Source organism: Mandrillus leucophaeus, unplaced genomic scaffold (genome assembly GCF_000951045.1).
Source record: "Mandrillus leucophaeus isolate KB7577 unplaced genomic scaffold, Mleu.le_1.0 Scaffold347, whole genome shotgun sequence".
In the NCBI taxonomy this organism is placed as follows: Eukaryota; Metazoa; Chordata; class Mammalia; order Primates; family Cercopithecidae; genus Mandrillus; species Mandrillus leucophaeus.
Window position 1 is genome coordinate 1,179,108 of NW_012103665.1, and position 27,067 is coordinate 1,206,174.

Sequence of the window (27,067 nt, forward strand, 5' to 3'; positions counted from 1 at the left end):
TTTCCTTCATAAAACAGGTCCTCGTGTGACAGGTAGCAAAACTCAGGCCTGAGAGGTCATTTTGCATCATATTTTACAGTAAGTTAGAGGGAGAGGAAAGCCAGATCTCTTGAATCACTACCCAAAACAGTAGTATGATTTGTGAATTATGAGCATGCACATAACTTCAAAATACAACACAAAAGGTCATAACCATGACTTAGGTTTTACCTCCTGGTTTTAAAATATCCATGAAGAATCAACATGATAGATGTAACATGACTTGGGGTTTTTTTTTCTTTCTTTCTTTTTTTTTTTTTTTTTTTGAGATGGAGTCTCACTGTGTTGCTTAGGCTGGGGTGCAGTGATGCAATCTTGGCTCACTGCAACCCCCACCTCCTGGGTTCAAGCAATTCTCCTGCCTCAGCCTCCCAAGTAGCTGGAACTACAGGCATGTGCTACCATGCTCCCCTAATTTTTTTTTATTTTTAGTAGAGACGGGGTTTCACTGTGTTAGCCAGGATGGTCTCGATCTTCTGACCTCGTGATCTGCCTGCCTCGGCCTCCCAAGTGCTGGGATTATAGGCGTCAGCCACTGTGCCCGGCCATGACTTGGGTCTTAAAAGTCAAGTTCTAACACAAACACAATATACCATTTTATTTCTTTTTCCATGTAAAAACAACACCTAGAAAAGAGATGTTCTAATGACAGAAAAAAAAGGCAAGGTTGTGATCTAATTAGTAAGTTCAGGAGTCGGTGGAGGAAGAAAAAAATACTGCTAATCGAGACCAAAATAGCAGCTATTAGGTCTAAAGAGCAAAGTACTAAGCGTGGCAGAGGTGCCTCGTGTATGAATAATACCTGTTCATAATTCACCTGGGGCCACTGGCCTGCTGTGAGCAAGTAAATGACAAATGAACAGCAGACCTACGGTGCTACTTTACACACTGAATAAATTCTTTGTAAAGATTCCCACCACTGAGGTGCAGATTGCCTTTAAATAAGAATAGGGGTTTGGTATTGCCTCAAGCAGATAAGTTATCAAGACAGCATTAATAACTCAAGTAGGCAGGAGGACAATACAGATGAGGAGAGATCTCAGAGTTAAAAGGTGGATGTTTTTTCTTTTTTACTATGGGTTCAACAGATGACAAATGCATTAATAAACTTAACACGTGTTGCACTTGACTTCTATGCTATTTCTTTAGATATCTGTTTCCCTTCTCCATTCCTTGACTGTTAGAAATAGCAGAGCATGAGGAGCAATGTGGACGTAGAAATGGGAAGAGAACATCCTGAAAGAAAACAGTTCAGCTGCCGATCAGGAAGAACTGGAATGTGGAGCCATGTTTTTCAGAATCTGAACATAGTTAGGGTTGCATCCCAACCCTTCACCTTGAAGTTGCATATGGACCAATACGAAATGAGCCTTTCTGCCCTGCCTGCATGTGACAGCAATAATCCCTGGCCCAACGGGAACAACAGCCTGATGCAGGCCAGTTTCTCAGTGCACAGTGCCCACCGTGGTCCCCCTAGAACCTCACCACAGGGCCAGCCCACCATATGTGCATAATACTGAACATTCTTAGTGAACTCTGTTCACCCAAAATGTTGGGCAGCAAGCCTTGAACTTGTAAACAGGCACTCTGGTAGCTAAGATAAAAAAGAATGTCCAGGTCAAACAGAATGACGATCCAGCCTCTATCTCCTACATGCCACTACATGCCCACCATGCTCCAGAAGACAGCAGGATTAAACCTATAAGTCTCATGCCCTTGTTTTGTTTCCTTTCGGCAACTGCCACTATCTAAATCCTCTGCTGTATCATTTTTCCTCTTCTGTATTTTCATTTTCTTAATTCCCTCACCCTCCATTCACCTGACTCAGCCTTTTGCCCATTGCAAACCTCCTGCTGGAATGCCTGCTCCGTGATCAATATGCTCCATCCTCCATCATCCACACCACACTGTTTTTTTTTCTTTTGAGACGGAGTCTTGCTCTGTCACCCAGGCTGGAGTGCAGTGGCGTGATCTCAGCTCACTGCAACCTCTGCCTCCTGGGTTCAAGCAATTCTCATGCCTTGCCTTCCCGAGTAGCTGGGACTACAGATGCCCACCACCACACCTGGCTAATTTTTGTATTTTTAGTAGGGATGGGGTTTTGCCATTTTGGCCAGGGTGGTCTTGAACTCCTGGCCTCATGTGATCCATATGCCTCAGCCTCTCAAAAGTTATGGGATTACAGTCATGACCCATTGCACCCAGCCATCTGTCCCAAAGTTCTCCCTGAGCACCACTTCTCACTCCGAGCCTGAACAAATGAAACTCAGCTCCTCCCAAAGGACCCTGCTTCCCTTGGGGACTTCCCAATCACAGGATACTCATTCTCTTACCAAATAACTCAGGCTCACAAGGTGGGGCCTATGTTCTTCTCCTGCTCAGCAGTGGTTTCAGATCATTATTCTTCCACAAACTGTTAACTCTAAGATTTACACACCTGGCAACATCACCCTCCACTCCCTTCCTCTTTGATGTTTGTGTACTTTGACCTATTATTCTTGTACTGAAATCTGTCTTCTCTTCATTTCTGCTCCTAGTGATTTGAACATTCATATTGATACGGTTTTGTGTCCCCCAAAAAGATATGTGGAATTCCTAACCCCCTGTACCTGTGAATATGACCTTATCAGATATAATGAAGTTGAGATGGAGGCCTTCTTCCAAGATGATTGATGTCCTTTATATGAAGAACAAAATGCTATGCACAGGCAAAGACATGCACAGAGAAAAAAGCCACGTAAAGATGGAGACAGAGATTGGGGTTCTGCTTCCACAAACCAAAGAATGCCTAAAGCTACCAGAAAATGGAATGGGCAAGGAAGTATCCTGCCCTAGAGACTTTGGAAGGAGCATGGTCCTGATAACACCTTGATTTCCAATTCCAGCCTCCAGAACTGCAAGAGAATAATTTGTTGTTTTAAGCCATCTAGATTGCAGCAATTTGTTACAGTAGACCTACTAATGAATGAATATTCCATCTTACAACTCCTCAGTTATTTGGCTTCCTTTTTATCAACGATCTTCCACACTCCACGTCAGTCACACCCTCTGATAGTCATACACGTAGGGGTTGTTTCCATGAAACTCCTCTACTCTGAGACCTCTGATTGAGACAGGCCACTGTCTAACCATCTACTCATCTTCCAACTTGCTTGCTCACTCATTAAACTACTCTCTCTACTATTTATATCCCTTTATACATTTTCACTCCTATCTTTGGTTCTTTCCTCATTCAGCTTAAATTCCAAGATTCCATGGTCCAATCTCCTAAACCCTTTTGCCCCTTTGTTGTTTATCATACTTGCCTGGCAACACTTTGATCCTGGCTGAATTTAACTATCCACTTTCTTCATGCCTGTGCTGGGACTGCTGCAGAGAGTGACACCATCTAGAAAACAAGTAGTGCTAAAAATTCATGGTCACCATCCTCAAGTGGTCTTCAACCCTATGCTCTCACACTATTTGGAAATGTCATTTCTCTTCTCTAGGCAGCTCACTCCAAAACTTTCTGCACAAAAACCTACAGATCCACCCTCATCCTTGACATTTTCCTTCTTCTTCAATGGAATGTGAGTTCCTCATTTATTTGAAAGTCAGTTGCTTGTCTATGTTCTTAACACCAGGCCTTTCCACCATATCAGCAACTTTGCACACTAACCACCTCTCCCCTCTCCTGTATCTCCCCTCTCTTCTTTTCTACATATATTCTCCCCTCAGCATTTAAACATTCTGAAGTCTTTCCTATTACAAAAATCCTTCCATTCTGAGACCCTGTCCTGCTATCATTCTCTTTCAGAGATGCCGCACTGGTTGTCTTTATTTTCTTAGTTTCTTCTTATCCCTCAAGTTCTCTAAATAGGCTTCTGTCCTCACCAAATGCCATTGAAAGAGCTCCCTCCAAAGTTTCCACTGGCCTCCATGTCACTATATCTAATGGACATGCCATCTTCTCTGAGTGGCATTCTACCCTATGACTATATTCCTTCTTGACACTCTTGATTTCTGTGACTTCTATGACACACATACCTATTTCTTTTCTGATCTCTTGGGATGTTCCTTCTTATCGTTTCTCTTTCTCCATTCATTTTTAATTATTGGCATTTCCCAGACCCTCCTCTCTCTTTAATACACATTTTCTGTATTCACTCTCATAGTGTGATTTACTAACTCCTTTACTAAGGAGTTACTTAAGCCAGTAACTCCTGAACATTACTTCCATGCAATGTTTTGAACTCTTTTGAACTCTTAAGCCATATATACAGATGCCTACCAAAATTTTCTGTTGGATGTCTTACAGGCTTTTTGAATTCTACATGACTAAAGTTTAGTTAATAAATTCCATCACCTCCTCCTGTCTTCCTTTATCCCTCCCCAATATATGCCCCCATTTCACTCAATGATATGCCAGCCAGTTACAGGCAGCTAAAACCTGTAACTCTAGCATCATACTTGACTCCTCCTACCTTGATCCCTTTGCCACCCCATGAATTCTGTTATCCATACCTGAATTCAATGTAATCCAAGCCTATTCACATGAGGAATCTATACAATGATTACAAGTCTATGTTTTCCTTCAGCAGTAAGTCCCTATACGTGTTCAGCTCCCATCCTCGCTACTTCAAAATCTGTGTCCTCATCACCTATCTTTTCTTTTGCATATGCCAAAGCCATACACAATTTAATTCCCTCTCTAGTTGTGCCCATCTATTAGAGAAGGAATTAAATTGAGTGAAGCTTTGGCATAAGCAAAAGAAAGTTCTATCTTTTGCATATGCCTATCGTTCTATCTTTTGGAACCTTCTCTCTCCTTTTCCAGGGCCCTTTTCCTCTCTCCATAGAAACATGCTTGTGTCTCTTATGAAAACTTTTTCTTTACAACTTTAAAACTTTTTTTTTTTTTTTTTTTTTTGGAGACAGAGTCTCGCTGTGTCTCCCAGACTGGAGTGCAGTGGCACGATCTCGGCTCACTGCAAGCTCCGCCTCCCAGGTTCACGCCATTCTCCTGCCTCAGCCTCCTGAGTAGCTGGGACTACAGGCGCCCGCCACCACACCTGGCTAATTTTTTGTATTTTTAGTAGAGACAGGGTTTCACCATGTTAGCCAGGATGGTCTCAATCCCCTGACCTCGTGATCCACCCGCCTCAGCCTCCCAAAGTGCTGGGATTACAGGCACGAGCTACCATGCCTGGCAAAACTTTTTCTTTATAAAACTTCAATTCTGCTTCAACCACCAATTTTTTTCTCTTCTTCATTTAAATACTCAACTTCTTTTAAAGAGCAATAAATACTCACTGATGAGGTTCTGGTTCAGGTAACAGTGGAACTACTTATTGCAAAATAATCCTCCTGCTAATAACAATTATACATTCTGGATAAATATTTAAATAAATAACTGTTTGAAACCACCAGCGAGCAATCTAGAACTGAAAGGAGTGTTACTTTTTAAAGATGAGAATCCAATCAGGTGCTACACACATTTAATTAAATTTTCTTCTAAGGGTACTCTCCTGTTCATAGGATCCATGGGGAATAGATGTCAAGAAAAAGGCTTGAAGGAAGTAAGAGATCTGAGTCTGGGGCTACCAGAATGTCTGGAAATAGAAGAGGAGAAATGTTAGAAAGGAGGAAACCACCACAGATGAATAAAACCCAAGATCAGTATATAAATTCCCCTCAATTTCTTTGCCAACTCATAAGCTATATAAGACAGTGTTGCTAGAAAGCAACAGCTAAAATGCTTAGAATAAGCAAAAGTTTCAATAGCTACTTATTTCTGGAATGCAAAATTTGGTTTCCAAGTCTGGCTATTTACAGGGGTTTAGGAAATACTGCAGGCTTTTCATTAAAACTCCAAAAGACTACATCTGGAGACCAGGAACAGTACACCTTAGAACTAAGGGCAAAACTAAAATGGAGCAAGCTGGCACCAGAGGAAAGCAGCACACTAGTAATTTAACTGCCTGCTACAACAAAATACAATATTCCTCAGGGGGCAGATGACAGAAACCAGAATAACTATAAAATATCATCTACAATGTTCAGTATAAAATTTAAAAATATTACATATTAAAAGAAACAGGAAAATGTGACTTATAACCAAGAGCACAATCAGTCATTAGAAGCAGACCTATAGACATTCAAGATGTTGAATTAGTACTCAAGGATTTAAATAATGATTATAAATTTATTAATGAATTTACCAAAAACAAAGAAAATAGGAATAATGGGAGAAGAGAGAGATAATGGAAGGGGAGAAAGAATAATAGAGGACAGAGAAGAACCTTAGAAAATAAACAAAAACCTTAGAAATAAACAAATGGAAACTTTCGAATTTAAAAATAAAACCTGAAATAAATTCATTGGAGGAAGTTAATAGCATATGTACATTAAAAAATGAAATAAATATAAAATAGGTTAATGCAAAGTATTCAGGCAGATGCATAGATTAAAAAAATACTTGAAGAAAAATGGATAGAGTCATAGTGACCTGTGGAACGATATAAAACAATGTAACACAAAGTAGTTGGAGTCCCAGGAGAGAGTAAACATGGCAGATAAAATATTTTAAGAAATAATGTCCCCCAAATTCTATAGTTAATGAAAACAACCAAGAGATCCATAAAGCTCAGCTCATCAAAATTCAGGCAAGATAAAGAAAGAAAACTACCCTCAAACACATCATTCAAATTGCTAGAAACCTGACTGGGCATGGTGGCTCACATCTGTAGTCCCAGCACTTTTGGAGACTGTGGTGGGAGGATCACCTACGGTCAGGAGTTCGAGACCAGCGTGGCTAACATGGTGAAACCCTGTCTACAAAAATACAAAATTTAGCCAGGCGTGGTGGCTTGAGCCTATAATCCCAGCTACTCAGGAGATTGAGGCAGGAGAATTGCTTGAACCTGGGAGGTGGAGGTTGCAGGGAGCTGAGATTGCGCCATTGCACTCCAGCCTGGGTGACAAGAGTGAAACTCCATCTCAAACAACAACAACAACAGAAACCAAATTGCTAGAAATCAAAGATAAAGAAAAAAATGTTAAAACTTTCTAGAAGAAAAGGTTACATACAGAAGAATGATGATAAAAATGAGAGCTAACTTTCCATCATAAACAATGGAGGCAAAAGGGCAATAAGATGCCATCTTCAAAGTGCTGCAAGAAGAAGAAAAAAAACTAAATAATGATTTTATATCCAGAGATAAATCCTTCAAAAACAGGGACAAAATAAAGACATTCTCAGTGAAAAAAAAGCTTGGACAGTTTGTCTCCAGTAGACCTGAAGTATAAGAAACACTAAGGCATATCCTTAAGGCTGAAGGAAAATGCTACCAGATAGAAATCTGGATCTAGAGGACAGAAAAAAAGAGCACTGAAAATGGCAAATACATTAATATTATAAAAGGCTATTCTTCCCTTTTATTAATTTCTTTAAAAGACTATTGACATTTTGAAACAAAAATAAAAATGTGTTACACATTTTATAACGGGTAGAAATAAAATCCCTGACAATAGCAGCACAAAAGATATAAGGAAATTTGTATAAATATGAATGCAAGGAAAACTGTGATAAGTTAACGATTTATATTTTAATTGCTAAAAGAAAAAGAAAAAAAAAGTATTCAAGGCTAGGCCTGGTGGCTCACTCCTGTAATCCCAACACTTTGGGAGACTGAGGCAGGTGGATCACCTGAGGTCAGGTTGAGACCAGCCTGGCCAACATGGCGGAACCCCATCTCTACTAAATATACAAAACATTAGCTGGGCCTGGTGGCAGGTGCCTGTAATCCCAGTTACTTGGGAGGCTGAGACAGGAAAATTGCTTTAACCCAGGAGGCAGAGGTTGCAGTGAGCTAAGATTGCATCATTGCACTCCAGCCTGGATGACAGAGAAAGACTCTGTCTCAAAATAAATAAATAAATAAATAAATGTATTCAAAAATAATACTAAGAGGTAGAGCTAAAAACCCAACACAGAAGATAAAATGACATAACTTTATTTTCTTTAAAGGCAAAAAAGTAGAAAAAGAACAAAATCCAGAGGAGACAAAAGAATAGCAAGAAGGTAGACTAAAACCCAAGTATCTAATCATTACAATAAATGTAAATGAATAAAACATTCCAATTAAACACCAGAGACTGTAAAATGGGGTAGGAAAACAGTACTTAACTATATGTTGTTTATAAGGGATACATTTTAAATGTAAAGATATAAATACATAAGGAAAAACAAACTAATGAAAAAGATGTACCATATAAACAGTAAGCATAAGAAAGCTTATGGCTATACTAGTATCAAAGTGTATTGTAAGACCAAGGACAAATAGGACAATTTGTTAATGACAAAAGGATCAATTCATCAAGAAAAACAAAAATTCTGAATACACATGCACCTAATAACAGAGCTTTAAAATACATGAAACAAAAGTGACAGAACTAAACAGAGACAAATCCTCAATCATAGTTTTTAACACCTTTCTCTCAGTAATTAATAAAACGAGTAGATACATTTCAGTAAGGACACAGAAGATTTGAACGCCGCTATTGACCATCTTGACATCCATAAAACCTACATCCAACAACCACAGGACACACCATGTTTTCAAGACATCGGAAACATTCACCAACATAGACCATATGCTGCGCCATAAAATAAGTCTCCATAAACTGGAAAAGATTGGAGTGATACACAGAATGTTCTCTGAGCACATCAGAATTAAAATAAACATTAGTAACAATTAAAATGGATATCTCACTAATTCATTGTTTAAAACATCCACTCACTGATTAACACTTTTTATCTAACTCCCTCTGACTCTCCTTAATATTTTACTTTTAAAGTCACAAATATCCTCCTGATCCTTACATCTAGGCTTTCAAAAACTGGATTAGTTAATTCAGTACATGGGCAACTTAACTAAGCCAATCAACATTTTCTGAGGACCTAATATGTGTATGACCCTGTGCTGATACTAAAAGCTACTGCTTAAATATAGCACTTCTGATGTATTAGGAACTGCTGTAAAGCATATTACTATTCTGAACCTGTGTCATTGAATTTTCATAATAATCCTATGAGATGGGTATAGTTTGAAGGATGAAGAAACTGAGGCACAGAGAGGTAAAGTCACCTGCCCATGGTCACACAGCTAAGTGTTGGAGCCAGAATTACCAGTCCAGGTAGTCAGACTCCAGGGTCAAGTTTATTAAGCACTGTGCTATACACAGCTATACAAAGTCCTTGATTTCAGTGCTCACAGACTGGTGGAAAGGCAGAAGAAAAGTCAGATAAACTATCATAAATTAATGCAGTAGATGTTTTGCACCCCTCCTCCCCAGTCTTACTGTGTCTGGGTACCTCTATCACAATATAGAGGCACATAGTAATCTGCCTTAGATCCCTTTAGAAACTTACTTTAAAGAAAATACATGATAGTCTCATTTATATTGTAAAATATTAGCTGTAAAAAAATTTAACACTGCTTTATGACACACTCAGAGTATTTGCATTTTACTAGTTCCTGTTTGATTTAAGCAAAATATATATTTCTAACTTAGGAATGCCAGACAGTCATAGGACAGATGTAGAAAAGTTGTGGGAGGGGTATGGAGATATGCCCAGGCATTTCTGAAGTCTAATTACATGGAGTAATATGCCTTCTTTACCCTTATGTAAGTTGGATCCACGATACTCTTTATTTCTGAATATTACAGAAATTAGACAGTGATTCAGGTTTGGAATGAACAATCTTCATTAAGTCACTTAACTCAGTTTAAATTCTTATACTTTTCTTCTTTGTAAATGAAGGCAATGTTTGCTTTGTAGAGTCCTAAAGAGTAAATGAAAGCAGTTGTCACCCACAGCACTACTTGGGACATAGCACATGATGTCTGATAAACGTTAAAAAAAAAAAAGTCAAAATCTCAGCTTATACATCTCTTCAAATTACATGACAAGGGAGTTTTTTAAAAAACTAAGTTTTATAATAGCTTGGTCTTTCATAAGATCTCAGGTCCATAGAGAATACTATGTACTAACATACATCAGAAGTTCAAAGAAGGGTGTACAACCTTAGGATGAGCCTGTCTCTGCAAATCTTCACAGAATTAATATTTTAGGAGGAAACAGTAATCTCTTTCTCAGCTAAAGATTCTAAAAATAACAGAAAGTAAGTTATTTTTAGCCAAAGATGCAATCTTAATTTATGTCATCCACATAATGATGTTTGCACAACAGCTAATGTTTAATCCTGGGTCTTGAGAGCCTACATAACTCTCAGAAGCAATAGTAGACTATTTCCCCCTTCATTCTCCGAACAGGAGATGAAAACAGTAAAATGAAAATTTCCATTGGATTTCAAAATTGTATTTTTCAGTTTGAACAAGCCATGATCAGTAAGACCGGAAGTACTCCTCAAAAAAGAGGTGGGACTTCACTGTTAAATACCTAGAGCCCCAAGACTCTAGACATGCCACTGGCTTTTTAAAGGGCACTAAGGTAAATTGTTTTACTCCACCTATTTTAGTTTCTGCTTCCTTAAAATCAATGAAACAAACCTTGGTCTGTTGAAACTATTTTTTTTTTTGAGACGGAGTCTCGCTCTTTCGCCCAGGCTGGAGTGCAGTGGGGCGATCTCGGCTCACTGCAAGCTCCGCCTCTCGGATTCACGCCATTCTCCTGCCTCAGCCTCCCGAGTAGCTGGGACTATGGGCGCCCGCCACCACGCCTGGCTAATTTTTTGTATTTTTTAGTAGAGACGGGGTTTCACCGTGTTAGCCAGGATGGTCTCGATTTCCTGACCTCGTGATCCGCCCACCTCGGCCTCCCAAAGTGGTGGGATTACAGGCCTGAGCCACCGTGCCTGTCCTGAAACTTTTTTTAAACAAAAAATAGTTCCCATATTCCTCCCATTTCTTGATGATGATCTACTATTAAGAAAGGTGAAAGCTGGGATTGATTTGGAAGGGTATTGGGGTTCTGGCTATATCTAACAAGGCCGTAGTAGTTAAATAATTGTCATCATTGAACATTACTGGGGGATAAGTGTTATGACATTTTTTTGTATCCTTTTGCATGAGAATTTGACCTTCAGTTAACTCTCCAGTTTTGTTCCCATGGTCACCTGCTACAACTTGTATGTAAATTATGTTACCAGGGTACATTGCTTGTGGTGAAAATGATCCCTGATTGATAGCTGCATGTGGATTGGGAAGACTATCAATACGTATTTTAGAAAGGCATATCCTTGGAGTGCAGTGACTCTTGTAGCTGGGGCTGCCTTTGTGGAGTCCTCAAAAGCTGTGCCCATGGAATTATCGCAGATATGTTGGCTCCAATGATCTATGAGGCTTTTAAGCCATGGTAACACTCACACATACTTGATGTGGACCCTCTCATCTCTTTGCATCTGAGCTGTCATCTGGGGATTGGAAATCCAGAAGCCAGCTCCTGAATTGCTATAGGGGTTTCTGCCGAAATGCAGTGCTTGACACATCTAAGCTTGCAAGCCATGGTTCCTATCCTATGTCCTTCTGAGAAGACTGATGCCAAGTGGTCTATGAGTGTCTTATGAGTATGGATGTAAAGTTGAACCAAAGACCCTCCCCACCCCCTCAAGTGGACACTGCAGATACAGAATAGATGAGATATTATATGAAGGGCCAGAGGGATAGTATTAAATTCCTAGTGCCTAGGAACACATTTTCTATTGAATAAAAAGGAAAGGAAATAAACATTTGCTATGATAAAATGAACAAGAAACATTTCCTCTCTCTTTTTTCTGGGTCTCTGGTTATAGCCCCTAGACTTTTTTTGTTTTTGTTTTTGTTTTTAACAAAACAAGATACCTTTAAATTCCTAAACCTTTGCTTGTTTGAAAGGGAGCTAAATAATAGTGCTTCCATCAATTAATAGCAGTTTCGGGAGACCTTCGAGGAACGGTGGACCCTGGCATACAGGAATCAAAGTCCTGGGAGAGTTCCCTAGTGCTAAATAGTCTTCATGTCTACAGCAAGTGTTAATTATCTTATACTCGTGCTCCTTATTCTTCTATCCTCTCACTCCTTTGCTTCCATATGATCTCCTTTTCTCAGGGTCAAACACTAAGAATAGTTTTTGAGCACTTTATCTCTTTTTTCTCTGAAGTCTTTCTTCTCCATAGAATTCATCTCAATTTTCTCTGAGTCTCGATCAGCTTAAAATACCCTTGACTAGAAATGCCCAAGGTCACCAGTAGGCTCTGTAGCCAGCTGAGAAGAATGGTGTTTGATGTCTATGCCTCATGCCCAGTGCCAAGCTCGGAAACATACCTCCTCACCTCACTGCATGACTTACATTAGGATCCAAGAACCTAAGAATGGTACAGCTCGTTGAGAAATTTGATGGTAGAGAATTAGGGCAACTATTTAGTAATAAGGGAGAAGATAGCCAGCCAAAAGAGAGGCTTGCATAGTTGCAAATGACTGCAGGAAATAATGAAGCTCTCGGAACCTGGGTTCATCTAGCAGGCTGCTCCCAGGAATGGTGACAAGAAATTCTAAATATCTGCTCTGTCCTTACCGTGAATTTGACCCTGTTTCTCTGTGAGAACCCTGATGGTGCACTTCCCTCAAACTACATATAAAATAGGCACACTCATGCAAGGCTGGTGGGTATGTCAACTGTAAACAATTTGTATATCATCTTGGGAAAGCAGTTTAATAGTGTTCATGCTTCTACTCCTGGATATTTACTCCCGAAAGCCAAAATAAACCAAAAAACCATATGCATATCATTTTTTGACCATTCATGAAGACCATATAGCAATATGGGACTGGCTGAAATACTAAAGAAAAAAACCCAAAACAGAATGTCTGAATAATCAGTATAAGTCCAACTTTGAAAACAGACAGGTATACGTGGACAAAGGCTAGAATGAAAAACAAATGAAAATAGTTGCGACAAAGTGGTAAAAATATGGATGAGACATATCTCTTTTTAAAATTCTTCAGGCTTGTTTGAAATTTAGAATGACATATTAAAATAAGAACAATCACTTAGTTAAGTGGACGTTAGGAAAGACATTTCCTCATCCCCAATTCATCTATGAGTGTATGACTTATCATTTCTATGGCCTGAGGGATACAAAGCATTCTCCGATTACAACACACAGTTGTTTCTAATCCAGCTTGGGTAAAACAACGATAAATCCAGAGCCATGTTTATAGAATTATCTAATTTGATAGTTAAATGAATTTGTAATTCCAAGACTTTCATTCTAAACTCAAGATTTAGTAAGCTCAGGGGCTGATCCGTAATCTTTCTGTCTTTTACACAAAATCAGACCTTGCAAGTCAAAAGGGATAACTTTATACTTAGCATTATTATCAACTCTAGTTATTAAGTACACTGTATTAGTTCAGTACTATGTGCTATATATATTATTATTTCTCTTTATTTTCACAGTCCTTCTGAAAGATAGTTTTCCTTAAAGAAGAAAATAAATCCTAGTTTAAATATCTTGTGCAATATGAAATCATAATAACCAATGGTTTTATCAAGCTTACAATGCACTAGGCAATTTACTAACCCATTTGATCCTGAGAGCAATCTTATAAGGTAGTTACTACTAAATTCCCATTAAGCAGATGAGGAAACTCAGCTCAGAAAAGTGAGGTACCTTGTCCAAGGTCCTGGTTTAGCCAGCAAGTGGTAGAGACACGATTCCAACTCTGACAGTCTGGCTCAGAGCCTGTGCCCTAAAGCGGGGTCCCCAACCCCCGGGGCCACAGACCGAGTTTGTGGCCTGTTAGGAACCAGGCTGCACAGCAGGAGGTGAGTAAGTATTACTTCCTGAGCTCTGCCTCGTGTCAGATCAGTGGCAGCATGAGATTCTCATAGGAGCATGAACCCTAACGTGAACTGTGCAAGCAAGGGTTCTAGGTTGCACGCTCCTTATGAGAATCTAATGCCTGATGATCTGAGGTGGAACAGTTTCATCCTGAAACCATCTCCCACCATCCGTGGAAAAACTGTCTTCCATAAAACTGGATCCTGGTGCCAAAAAAGGGTGGGAACTGCTCCCCTAAAGCACTGCCCTACACCCTACTGGATGGATGACTAGGAAAGGATACCACTTGTTTTCTAATTTAGGTCAATACACTTCCCATGATTGTCCTGCGTCTCATTTGGCAGATGAGAAAATTGCAAGCATGAGTGACTGACTTGACTTGTTCAGGGTCACATGAGTAGCTCATGGTTGAGAATTAACTCCTTGATTTCTAATCTAATGAACTTCCTGTTATCCCAGACTGCTGGGAATCAAAACAAAACAAAACAAAACAAAAAAAACCTAGCTAAGAACAAAAGCAAATGAGAAAAGGCCTTAGGAAAATCAAGTCAAAGATCTTTAAAAAGATAAAAATCTTCCTTGTCTCTCTTCTATCCCATATATTTTAATGGGACTCTGGCTCTCGCTCATCCTCATGGATGGATCAGTGACCTACATGGGGGAGGGAGAAGCAGTGATGTACAAAAGGGGCGTCTGGGGGACGTGGCCATCACCCTGGACACCTGGTGTTCCAGGTTTTAGCCAAACTCTCTGTGTATGTCTCTGTTGTATACGTTTATGTGGAAAATGGCATGCCAATAGGTGGGTCTTTTGGAAAATGTTACCAATTTCTGATTTTTGTTTTTTTTTAAAAAAGGTTCTATGAGAAAACCTGAGCTTAGAGGGTGTGATGGTGGGTTTTACGTCAACTTGGCTAGGCCATAGTGCCATTATTCAGTCAAATGGCACTATAGGTTTTGATGTGAAGGCATTTTGTAGATGTAATTAACATCTACAGTCAGTTAACTTTAAATAAAGACTGTTAGCCTTGATAATTTCGGTATGCCTCATCCGATCAGATGATGGCCTTCAGAACAACTGAGATGTCCTGGAAAAGAAGAAACTCTACCTTAAGACTACAGCATTAACTCCTGCCTGAGTTTCCAGCCTACTGATGTTAACTACAGATTTCAGTCTCACTAGACCCTACAACTGCATGAGCTAATTTCTTAAAAGAAATCTCTATACACTTATCTGCTTACCTACCTACCCACCCATGCACTCACCCATCCACCCCTCTGCCCATCTGTCCACCATCCATCCATCCATCCAGTTAACTTTGTTTCTCTGGTGAACCCTGACGGATACAGAGGTTTTCCCAGGACTGAAAAGCACTGCAAGAATGCTGAGCACATAGATCCACTTGACACACAAATCCTGAAAAGCAGAAACAGCCTGAAAATGGAGACAGAAAAGTTCTGCTGAAGAGACACAGCATTATTGCCACCATGCAGGCAGAGACCAGTGCAAACATTACTCTCTGCCCTCGTGTCACAGTGGGCAGACAGTTACAACAATCTCAGCGCAGTCAGAAGTGAAAGGGGTGTGCTCACTGTGAAACATAGGTTCAGGCATCTGTGAGTCTCTGTAGCAGTAAAATGACAGCAGGGAGTAAAGAACATGCACTCAGATTTCTAGGAATTAACAGCAACAGAAAGGCGTTCTGGGAGTGTTAAGAGGACCTCCTCGGTCAGCGCTGACAGTGAGCTCAAAGCCTCCCCAGGGTCCTGGACAACACTGACAGGCAAAGCACTTCTAATTCTTCATAGTGCTCTGGGTTCCTACGTCAACAATTCCTAGGCTTGCGGAGAGTTATGGTTTAAACCAGATCTGCTTCCTGTTTTTAAAAATCAATGTGTCCTTTCAAATGTCGTCCTCATCACCATCTCCCAGTTTTATCTCCCCTAAATGACTATGTCAGACGCCAAGTTGGAGGAAGGTGCAGGGTGGACAACCAATCTCACCTTGGCTTCTGAAGTGGGTTCCAAGAAGCACAGGCGATTCCCAAGTCCCTCGGCTGCCAGGCAAAACTTCCTCTGCTCCTTGTGAATGGTGGCGATGCACTGGAGTACCACTTCATCCTCCTGCGGCGAGAAGAGAGACCCAAACATGAGTATGGGAAACTGCTGAGCTAGGCCCCGAGTCACCTTCCTGTACCTGGGTCAGTTAAGCCACCAATCCCTGACAGCCACGTGCTTTTGGTTTTTATTTTTAAACTTGATTATGGAAGGAGATTTTTTATTCACAGGACATCACTGAGCATCTACCATGAGTCAGAACTCTACTTAATCCTGGGGTGAGGTCAGTGGGGGCAAGTGCACATACAGCGCAGGCCTCACTTCTGAGAGCTGTGCAAAGCATATGGTCTAGGTGAGCTGATGATTTCAACACTTGGGCAAATATGAAAGCAAATTTATATAATCTCTCCAAATACAGAATAAAACAATAGGATATGATTGAGGGGAACAGAGAATGCAGATGAGATCGTGCAAGGTGGGATGAGTGGAGGGAAAGTGTTGGGGTTTCAGGTTGTGGAAGAGGCGAAGTATGTTCTGTTGGAGGAAGGGAGAGTATGTGGTGGGCCACATATGTGCCAGAGACGGTAAAGGAAGATGTGGAGAGTGAAGGAGGTGGGTTTTGGACTCACAGAAAAGGACGATTAAAGCAGCCTTGGAGATCAGGTAGAAGGAGAAAGAATTGAAGGTCAATTAGAAGAAGTGCTCTGAATTCCCAAAGAGTAGACCTCTTTCCTAAATATCAATCTCAAAAGCAGCCCTCCTAAAATTTCAGAGGCCCTGGAAAAGAGGCAGTCCTCCATCTATACTGATGCGTTCACTTCTTGCACAATCCTCCCTGAAATGGAGAGGAAAACAGTTTCCTTACCAATTCTTCCATTCCTGCCCCTCCTATCTGTCAGGCCATGCTCCCTAGTCACCACCACATGGCTTTGGATTTCAAGCAGCAAACTGATTTCCAGGTGTGGTTAAGTTACGGAAGTGACCTGGGGGAGCCAGCTGGAGCTTCTGGGCATCTGGCTATCCATTGCCCCATCTCACCTCCGTGTCCCTCAGTCTCAGACTGTCTTGCTGGAAAGTGTCACCAGAGTGTTGGAAAGGCAGATTAAGTAGAAGTCATTCTTCTTAAACTGTATCTAGAATGTGCCTATGAAATGAAAAAATACAATGGTCCTACCTGGTAAGAGTGTGAAGCAATCCACTATTAACAGACCCCTACAAAGATGTCTGCTTGTGCCCAGAGATAGGTGAGGGGCTACAGGGGAATGTGAGGAGCCACAAACTGTAGACGTATGGAAAGAAGACTGGGAAAATATAGCTCCACAGTTTTACTAGCACTGAAATGTCACTGTTCATTATCTAAGTGAGTCAGAAACAAATCCGGGAATCTTTGCTTGTAGTAAAATCAGAACTCATGGTCTTCATTTTCTTTGAGACTGAAGAAAACTCCAGAATATCACTGCTTTAAAAGTGGGGGTTTAGTGAAATCTCTGAAGAGAATGAAATTTTTCCCCAGGTGGAGGGTGCCCCTAGATCCCACATCAGCCAGGGCATTAGGATCCTCCTAATGGCATTGGCGGGTGGGACAAGGGCGGGTGGTGAGGTGCTCTTAATTGCCAAGATGATGGAGACGTGCTGCTTGTGTTGGAAAGCAGGGACCATGGGAGTTAAGTCATCAGCAATGCAAGAGGCAATACTCAAAACTTAACTTTCACACTTAAACCAAGAATACTCCCTATTGGGAAATAGTTATACATCTCCCCCACCCACAGTTAACCACGTAAAAAGAAAGAAACAAAACTTAAAACCCCCCAAAAAACTACAGCAACAACAAAACTCAGGCATTTAGAAATCATAGAAGTGTAATTATGGATTTTTTTTTTTTAAAAAGGCATGAAAGTTGACAGTTTTCCCGTCAATGTGTGCCTCTGAGGTACTCTTTTCAAGATCTCAATTCCCTTTCCCTTTCTATCTCCCAGGTGCCCGAACCACCAAGGCTTTGACCTTGCACTAGCTGACTTGGGGTCTCCCTATTTGTCTTCTGAAATTTCCCCGTCCCATAAGTCACATCCCAAGCTGCCAAGAAACTAATGCAATAACCTGCCCTGATTTAATTAATAGCCATTTGTAGAAGAGCAGCCCTGCACCCATGTGTTCCTAGGTTGGGGTTCTGGTGACACACAGATGGGTATGGGACTCTGGGCCAAATTGATACTTCTCCAAAGGATTTCTACTCTTTCCCACATTCTGTCTGGAACCTTCTGCTCAACCATGCTGACCTGGCTGCAGACACCACCTGGAGTGGCAGCCTGCAGCATCTGCCTTTGCTCCATATAGCAGCAATTATTTCCATAAACCTTCAATAGACAGACATCTGGAGCCTTTGAGTGCCTGACACTGAAATCTTTGCACTGAATTCCGTTTGGGATTATGAGATGAGTTAATTCAACCCATCTGATTACTCCTCTTGCTCCTGAGTGAAATACAGAACACAAGCTCTCCAATTAGAACCCAAGCCTTTCTTCATCCCTGTACTGGTTTGCACGTTCTCCCCTAGAATTATCCTCCCTCTTTTTTTCTCACTCTGCTTTAAATCAGATCTGGGCATTGCTAAAAGATATCATTTCCAAGGAAGCCCCCTTACCCGAAGGCTGCAAATTCTTCCACATTTTCTATCTCCTTTCCCCAGAAGCCTGCCTTCTTCTCGCATGTCCCGATGCCAAATTTGGACCTTACTATTCTTCCCACGTACAAAAACTCTTCAGTTTTGAAGTATGTGATAACCACTTTCCACAACATTTCCAATCATTTATCTGACAATCAGAAACTCTGAAAAATTTTGTGTTAATTCAATATACATTTATTTGTTATGTATTCATCTTGCAATGACAGGTGGGATACTATGAGACACACAGGTCTTATAAGACAAGACCCATTAATACTGTAATAATGGAATTGTGGGTTGGAAGGCCATCCCGAGTAACTTTAGGGTTTATGCAGACATCTATTCAAAGTGAACACCTGGACCTAATGATTTCTACTGTTTTAGTAACACACTATGATGAATCTTCCATGCCATAACCTAGAATAATCCCACTTCTAAAATCCAAAACTGGACTATCCAGTGTTACAGACCCATTTTCTCTCTTGCTTTCACATTCCTTACTTTTTACTAGATTTGCTCTACTTTATCAAGACTTCCAGTTCCTAGAAAGGCTCTCATCTCCATTATTTCCTCTTTCTCAAGAACTGTTGATTTTTTTTTTTTTTTTTGATAGAGAAAATAACACAACTCTGGGGTTTTGTGCCGCTATAAATTTATGATTTCCTGGTAACTTCTTTTCAGCTTGTTTCAACTCCATCTCACTGGAACAAGACCACAAAATGTTCCCTTTTTGTAGGCCTCACAGCAGATTCAACTCTGTCAATATAAAATAACCATACCTCCCATCTTTAAGAGAAAGAGAAACAAAATAAAGAGAAGAAAGTACTAAGTGAGAGGGTGCAATAATAAGTAATGGTGGTGGGGACTGGGGGGACACTAAGACCTTTCAAACCCAGCCTCTGTCTTAAAGAATATGATTTTCTAGTTGCCGGGAAATAATATCTTTAAGATCACATAAAGACTTCCTGCTTTATACCAAATAAGCCAAAATGTCTCTGCCTGGATTTAAGGTGCCCCACAGTTGAATTCTACCTGATATCCCTAGCTTTGTCTCTCCTTCATTCCTATTGCCTTACTGTCCCCCAAATAAGTCATGCCCAGGCTCCCTAAAATTCTCCTTCTTGAAACCCCTCCATTCCCGTATTCATCTCTGTATTCTTCTAGTGCTCCCACCTTTCTGATGGATCCTTCCCATCTCTATTTTCTTCTGCCATCCCTGAATAAAAGGGACTGCTCAATGATTGGTCTTTGTCATTTTCCCTTGGCAATCTCATTCATTCTTCAGGCCTCCTGCTTTACTTCCGAGGAGCTGTTACTCAGTCTGTACCTCCAACCTGGTGGCACTCTAGGGTTCCAAACCTCCGTCTGTTTTTACCTGAGGACTTACCAACACTTCAAACCAACATCTCCCAGTGCACTAAAAGGCTTCTTTTTCAGTCTACCTATCCTTTTATATTCCCCAAGTTTCTTAAGAGCACATCCAACCTCTGGGCAACCTCAGCTTACACATCATTATCTCATATCTCTGGGTCCTCCCCTTTTCCTGTATCACAGCAAATGGGCCAGTAGAAGGAGAGACTGGAGGTCTTGAGACTAAGACAAGGCTATTATTTGACCCAAAGCATTCTTCCCTAGTCTGCTACCAGAGGCATAGCTCTGACCTTATTTTCCCACTGAAAATCCTCAATGGCGCTCTCCCTACTGTTCACAAAACAAAAACTTCTTGAACTAGTATCTGAGGCTTCCACATTTCCAAACTATTATCCTAACTTCTTCCCTGTAACCTTGGGTTTCCCTATTTCCATGCCTTTGATCATGAAATCTCTAATATTAAAGCTGCCCTAATTTGCCCTAGTTTTCCATGTTCCTATATTACCTATCCTTCTAAGCTTAGCTTAAATGCCACAATCTTTTATGAAGCCCAAGTTATCTGTCTGGTCTCTGAATTTCCAGAGCAATATCACCATACTTTGTGCAGTATTACTTACGAGCATGTCTTCTCCCCCACGATATGTTTTTAAACAGCCAACATTTACTGATCCCTATGTGACAGGCACCATGCTTTATGCACAAGAACCCATTTAAGCTTCACATCAACACTACGTAAGCACTATTGCTGTCTCCATTTTACAAATGAGGAAGCCTGTATACAGCAGTTATGTAACTTGCCTCAGGTCTCACAGTGGCAGGGGGCAAAGCCTGGTATCTAATCCAGGCAGTCTATATTGATGCACTTGCTACCACTACTTCCAGCTGACTTTGTACCCCTCAAAGGCAGGACCACATCTGATTCACATTTCTGCCTATCATGATACCCACCATGGTGGTATCTGATGCATATTATGTACCCAATTATAATTTACAGAATGGGTATGTTTTTACCTTGCAACCCTATTTAATTATAAACTCTATTAGAGCAGAAAACTCCTGCTTTCTCATCCAAGCTGGAAACATAATGTGTCTTGTAAAATTGTGTTAATTAATTGGGATATGGACTCAGATTACAAGAAATTTCCCTACTTTCACCATATAACAGGGTCATTTTCATCGATGAGTCAGAACTGAATAATTGAATAAAAAGGGAACAGATGCTGGCATTTAAAATAAAACAATGAAGCTTTGGACTCCATAGCTTCTATTTCTTAATTATTATTATTGATAATGATATCAACTATTTCATTCTGGACTTCTATGCCAAACACTATGCTGACATTTCCTCCCAGATTAAATTAAGCTTCACAACAACACAACCACTTTAAGAATGAGAAAACCAAAATTCAGAGGGGTTAGGTAAATTTAATAACAGTGAATGTTTAATGACCAGTCACTATGTGCTACCATGTTATCGTATCTCAGTTTAATCCTTGCAATCATCCTGTAAGGTAGGTGCTAATATGCTCTCTATTTGATAAAGTGGTTGAGGCACAGAAAGGTTAAGTCACTTGCCCAGTGCCACACAGCTTGTAAGTGACAGATCTAGACCTTAAGCCCTGGACTGTCTGAATCAGGAGTCGGTTCTCTTTACCATGGTGCCAAACTGGCTCTCTTACTCTTAAGAGACTGACCTTAGCAATAGGTATGAATTCATGTCTGTCTGATTCTAAAGCCCACGGTGATGGCGTTGACAAAAATAGATGCTCCCAGCCCTGTCACATGATCAAACCACATTGAAACATAACCACATCACAGAGCACAAGGCCAAAGAGAGCAGCCAGAGTCCTAAAATAAATAAATAAATAAATAAATAAATAAATAAATAAAACAAGATTTCTCTATTCCCCATGATTGCAACACTGGAAGGGGCAAGCAGCAGCCCAAAACTCGCTGCAAAGGCAGAAAAATGATGAAAATCCAAGGTATATCATATGTCAGCCTCCCTCCAAGCCATGTGGTTCACACACGCCAGCTATTCCTGTCATAGATTCAGCTTGTGGTGGTGTTGAGTGATTGTCCCTGAACAAGGATATACAGCCTTCGGCTCTCTTCGCTTAGATTTCACATTGTCACATGTCATCTCTGACAAAGTCAAGTTCTTTCAATCGTCCTCTGGCCAAAGAACTTTGAACTTGAAAATGGATGGAGCTTGCCTACTTTATCCTTACAGCTTTCTTTCTTATACCTTGGCTCGCAGTCTGAGGGCCAGAACAATAGAGAGCCATCTCTGCTGGCTCTGAGCTGATGGCTGGGGTTCCTTGGCTCTCCCGCTTCTCTATGGGTCACTTGGGAAGAACCCTCTGGAACAAAACAAAATGGCTGACAGCCCTATTTAAGGTAGATCACCAGGCAGCTGATGACAGCCCTATAGTTAGATCTGCAAATCACCGGCACTGAGCAGCTCGTGACCAGGAGCATGTGGGACAGAGTGTCATCCAGCAGATTTCATGTTCAAGTGCAGACATTACTGCAAAGGAAAATCCATCACCATGTATTACTTTAAAAGGGAAGATGTTTCCTACCTACTGATCTTAAACATCAGGCACTATTTTAGGGAACTGATAAAGTTAAGCTACTTTCTAAATACATGAAAGATATGGGTGTGTGCTTATTCTAAGACTTTACCCAAAAGCCTTTCTTAAATGAAAAATAAATGGGCTTTTTGGAATGACAAGACCACACACAGATTATTTCACAAGAATTAATGACAAGGTCACTTACTTGTATGATCTAAATAGCAATCATTTGTTGTATTAACTTTTCACAACTTTTCCCATTACCAAGAAGGCAGAGGTTGGAGCTTGACCATAAAATCTACTCAACCTCCCACGGCTTATATATGCTTATATATGCATATATATATACATGTATATATATACACACACACACACACATATGTATATCTCCAAAGAAAGTGTGATTAGTATATCAAACAGATATCTAACTCCCACATTCACTGCAGCATATTCACAATAGCCAAGATACAAAAACAACCTAAATGCCCACAGACAGATGAACGGATAAACAAAATGTGGCACACACACACAATGAAATATTATTCAGCCTTAAAAAGAAGGGCATCCTGTCATTTGCAATAACACAGATGTTATTGGATCCTGGATGGCATTATGCTAGCTGAAACCAGCTATGCGCAGAAAGACAAATACTGCATGATCTCACTTTTTGTGGGATCTAAAATAGTCAAATTCATAGACTCAGAGTAGAATGGTGGTTGTCAGAGACAGGGGGGATGGGGACAGTGGGAAGATGCTGGTCAAAGGGTAAAAAGTTTCAGTTAGACAAGGTAAGTAAATTCTGGAGCTGTAATGTACAGCATGGTGACTCTAGTTGATAATACTGTATCTTATAATTGAGATTTGCTAAGAGGATAGAGCTTAAGTGTTATCAAACACACACAAAGGTAAGTATGTGAGGTGATGGAAATATTCATTAGCTTGATTGTAGGTGATCACCGCACAATGTACATCAAAACATCAAGTTGATGCCTTAAACAAAAATATATAAATTAAATATATTATATTATATAGGAAATACATTATATACATTATATATTAAATTCATATTATCTATATTTATATATTATACATACATATAAATGTGTGTGTATATACATATATATGTATCCACCTCCCTACAATCTCTCTTCTGTAACTCTTTTGCTTGCTTGGTTTTAACTATACTGGCCCTCTCCTTAGAGCTCAAGTTTTTGAAGCATTATCCTCCCTCAAAACCTTGTACTTGCTGTTCCCTTCATGCAGAATGTTCTTCCCCCACATACCGGCAGGGCTCCCTCCCTCACTTCCTTTAGGTGTCTGCTCAAATGTCACCTTGTCAGAAAGGCCTTTCCTGATCACCTCATATAAAATTATAACTCCATTTTCATGTTGCACTTCCAATCTTGCTTAATATTCTTTTCCAACTAGTGTTTACCTTCTAAGAATATAGATTTATATCTAATCTCTCTCCTCCTCATTAGAATGTAACCTTCATGCACATGATTGTGCTCACCTTGGTACACTCAATGCCTGAAACAGTGCCTGGCATATGGTAGGCACTTAGGTAGTCGCTGAATGAAAGATTAGTCATTTTAGTTCTCATCAAGTAGTGTCCCCACAAAAACCTGGGAATTCATTACATTCTTTTATTTATTTTTTTTTTTTGCTGAAAGTGTCCAGTCTTTGGTCTCAGCTGGAATCGTTTGCTTACGGGGACTGACAAAAGAGGCACCCACAGCTTATAGGATCCTTTGGGCTCCGGAAACAGGGAGGAATGTTGTATTTCCCTTTCACAACTTTTCCCATTACCAAGAAGGTAGACATTGGAGCTTGACCATAAAATCCACTCAGCCTCCCACGGCTTGATCTCTTATAAAACTTGCAAGGGAGAGCGAAGGAGAAAGCCTTTCCCGGAGTTGATGAGGGAGATGTAGCAGCATACAGGCATTAGGGTTTACATATGCAATTAATTCTCTCTCAGGCAGAACATGCTGCTATGTAACATGGAAGAATGCAGTGACCTATTACCTATGACATTTTCTCCAGAAATAATAATCAATTTGTTTAAGTTTTCTATTCTCATAGGAAGGAAACATAATGATCTAGTTGCTACCCAGGGAATTTCATGCCCCACAGAAGGATTTTCTATAAAACGAACACTGATATTCTAGATACATCTCTCCCACCCAATCAGAACACAGCAGGTGAGGGACCACACCCAAATGTATGCACACACTCCTTTGGTTTCATTCTTCTTTGGATACAACAGCCATGGAGAAGAATGAATGAGAAAAATCTAAAATACTATAGCAAATCGTCATTTTCACTCTCTACCTCAGAGGTAGCAAGGGTCAGTAATATAGTTACAGCAGGCAAATTTTTGTCTCTGGTTCTAACATTACTCTGAATCTTTTTTTGGGGGAGGTGGGGAGACAGGGTCTCACTCTGTCACCCAGGCTGGAATGCAGTGGTGTGATCACAGTTCACTGAAGCCTCGACCTCCTGGGCTCAAGCAATCCCCCCACCTCAGCCTCCTGAGTAGCTCAGACTACATGCAAGTGCCTGGTTAATTTTTGTGTTTTTTTGTAGATATGGGGTTTTGCCATGTTACCCAGGCTGGTCTCATACTCCTGGGCTCAAGCTTCCCAAAGTGCTAGGATTACAAGCATGACCCACCATGCCTCAAAACCTTATTTGAAAAAGGACATATGACCAGGACACTTTAACTTTTCACATTCCTATCATAAATGTTGATGAGTTCGTGGCTGTGTCTCCATTATATGATGAACTCTAAGCACTGTGGCCCCAGAGAGACAGAAGAGCATCTAAGTCTGAGGCTACCATGGCAGTAGCAGAGAGACGCTGACAAATTGTGACAAACTGTGCAAGGGTATCTGTGTTTGTATGTTATTAAATCTGTGGTATCTGCATTTGTATGTCATTAGATATATCCTTTATTTTTAATTCAACTTATTTTCCTGTTTATCGTTGGTTCTGGAATCCTCGGCTACGGAGTGAAGACATAATGCCTTCTCTGAGCCATACAATTGACTGACGACAACCCATCTACTTTTAGCAAGATCTTCTAACAATACTTATCCTCAGGGGAGAGGGCCACAGCACATCCACTTTTGTTTTTGGGAAATAACTAACTTATTGAGATTCTTTCTACTTGTAGTGCCTCATACAGGATGCCTTCTAGAATTTCCCCCTTTGATTTTTACTTTAGATTAGTCATTTTAGTTCTCATCAAGTAGTGTCCCCACAAAAACCTGGGAATTCATTACATTCTTTTATTTATTTTTTTTTTTTTGCTGAAAGTGTCCAGTCTTTGGTCTCAGCTGGAATCGTTTGCTTACGGGGACTGACAAAAGAGGCACCCACAGCTTATAGGATCCTTTGGGCTCCGGAAACAGGGAGGAATGTTGTATTTCCCTTTCACAACTTTTCCCATTACCAAGAAGGTAGACATTGGAGCTTGACCATAAAATCCACTCAGCCTCCCACGGCTTGATCTCTTATAAAACTTGCAAGGGAGAGCGAAGGAGAAAGCCTTTCCCGGAGTTGATGAGGGAGATGTAGCAGCATACAGGCATTAGGGTTTACATATGCAATTAATTCTCTCTCAGGCAGAACATGCTGCTATGTAACATGGAAGAATGCAGTGACCTATTACCTATGACATTTTCTCCAGAAATAATAATCAATTTGTTTAAGTTTTCTATTCTCATAGGAAGGAAACATAATGATCTAGTTGCTACCCAGGGAATTTCATGCCCCACAGAAGGATTTTCTATAAAACGAACACTGATATTCTAGATACATCTCTCCCACCCAATCAGAACACAGCAGGTGAGGGACCACACCCAAATGTATGCACACACTCCTTTGGTTTCATTCTTCTTTGGATACAACAGCCATGGAGAAGAATGAATGAGAAAAATCTAAAATACTATAGCAAATCGTCATTTTCACTCTCTACCTCAGAGGTAGCAAGGGTCAGTAATATAGTTACAGCAGGCAAATTTTTGTCTCTGGTTCTAACATTACTCTGAATCTTTTTTTGGGGGAGGTGGGGAGACAGGGTCTCACTCTGTCACCCAGGCTGGAATGCAGTGGTGTGATCACAGTTCACTGAAGCCTCGACCTCCTGGGCTCAAGCAATCCCCCCACCTCAGCCTCCTGAGTAGCTCAGACTACATGCAAGTGCCTGGTTAATTTTTGTGTTTTTTTGTAGATATGGGGTTTTGCCATGTTACCCAGGCTGGTCTCATACTCCTGGGCTCAAGCTTCCCAAAGTGCTAGGATTACAAGCATGACCCACCATGCCTCAAAACCTTATTTGAAAAAGGACATATGACCAGGACACTTTAACTTTTCACATTCCTATCATAAATGTTGATGAGTTCGTGGCTGTGTCTCCATCATATGATGAACTCTAAGCACTGTGGCCCCAGAGAGACAGAAGAGCATCTAAGTCTGAGGCTACCATGGCAGTAGCAGAGAGACGCTGACAAATTGTGACAAACTGTG

General features: G+C 40.5%; 1 protein-coding gene across 1 annotated transcript in view; it reads right to left on the minus strand.

Moving 5' to 3' along the window:
• Positions 1–16,015, minus strand: part of RYR3 (ryanodine receptor 3) — a 403,627-nt gene extending 387,612 nt beyond the window's left edge. The window contains exon 1 of the mRNA XM_011989131.1: positions 15,869–16,015. Within this exon, the coding sequence (XP_011844521.1) occupies positions 15,869–16,015 (147 nt within the window). The remainder of the gene's footprint in view (positions 1–15,868) is intronic.
• Positions 16,016–27,067: the final 11,052 nt, after the last annotated feature.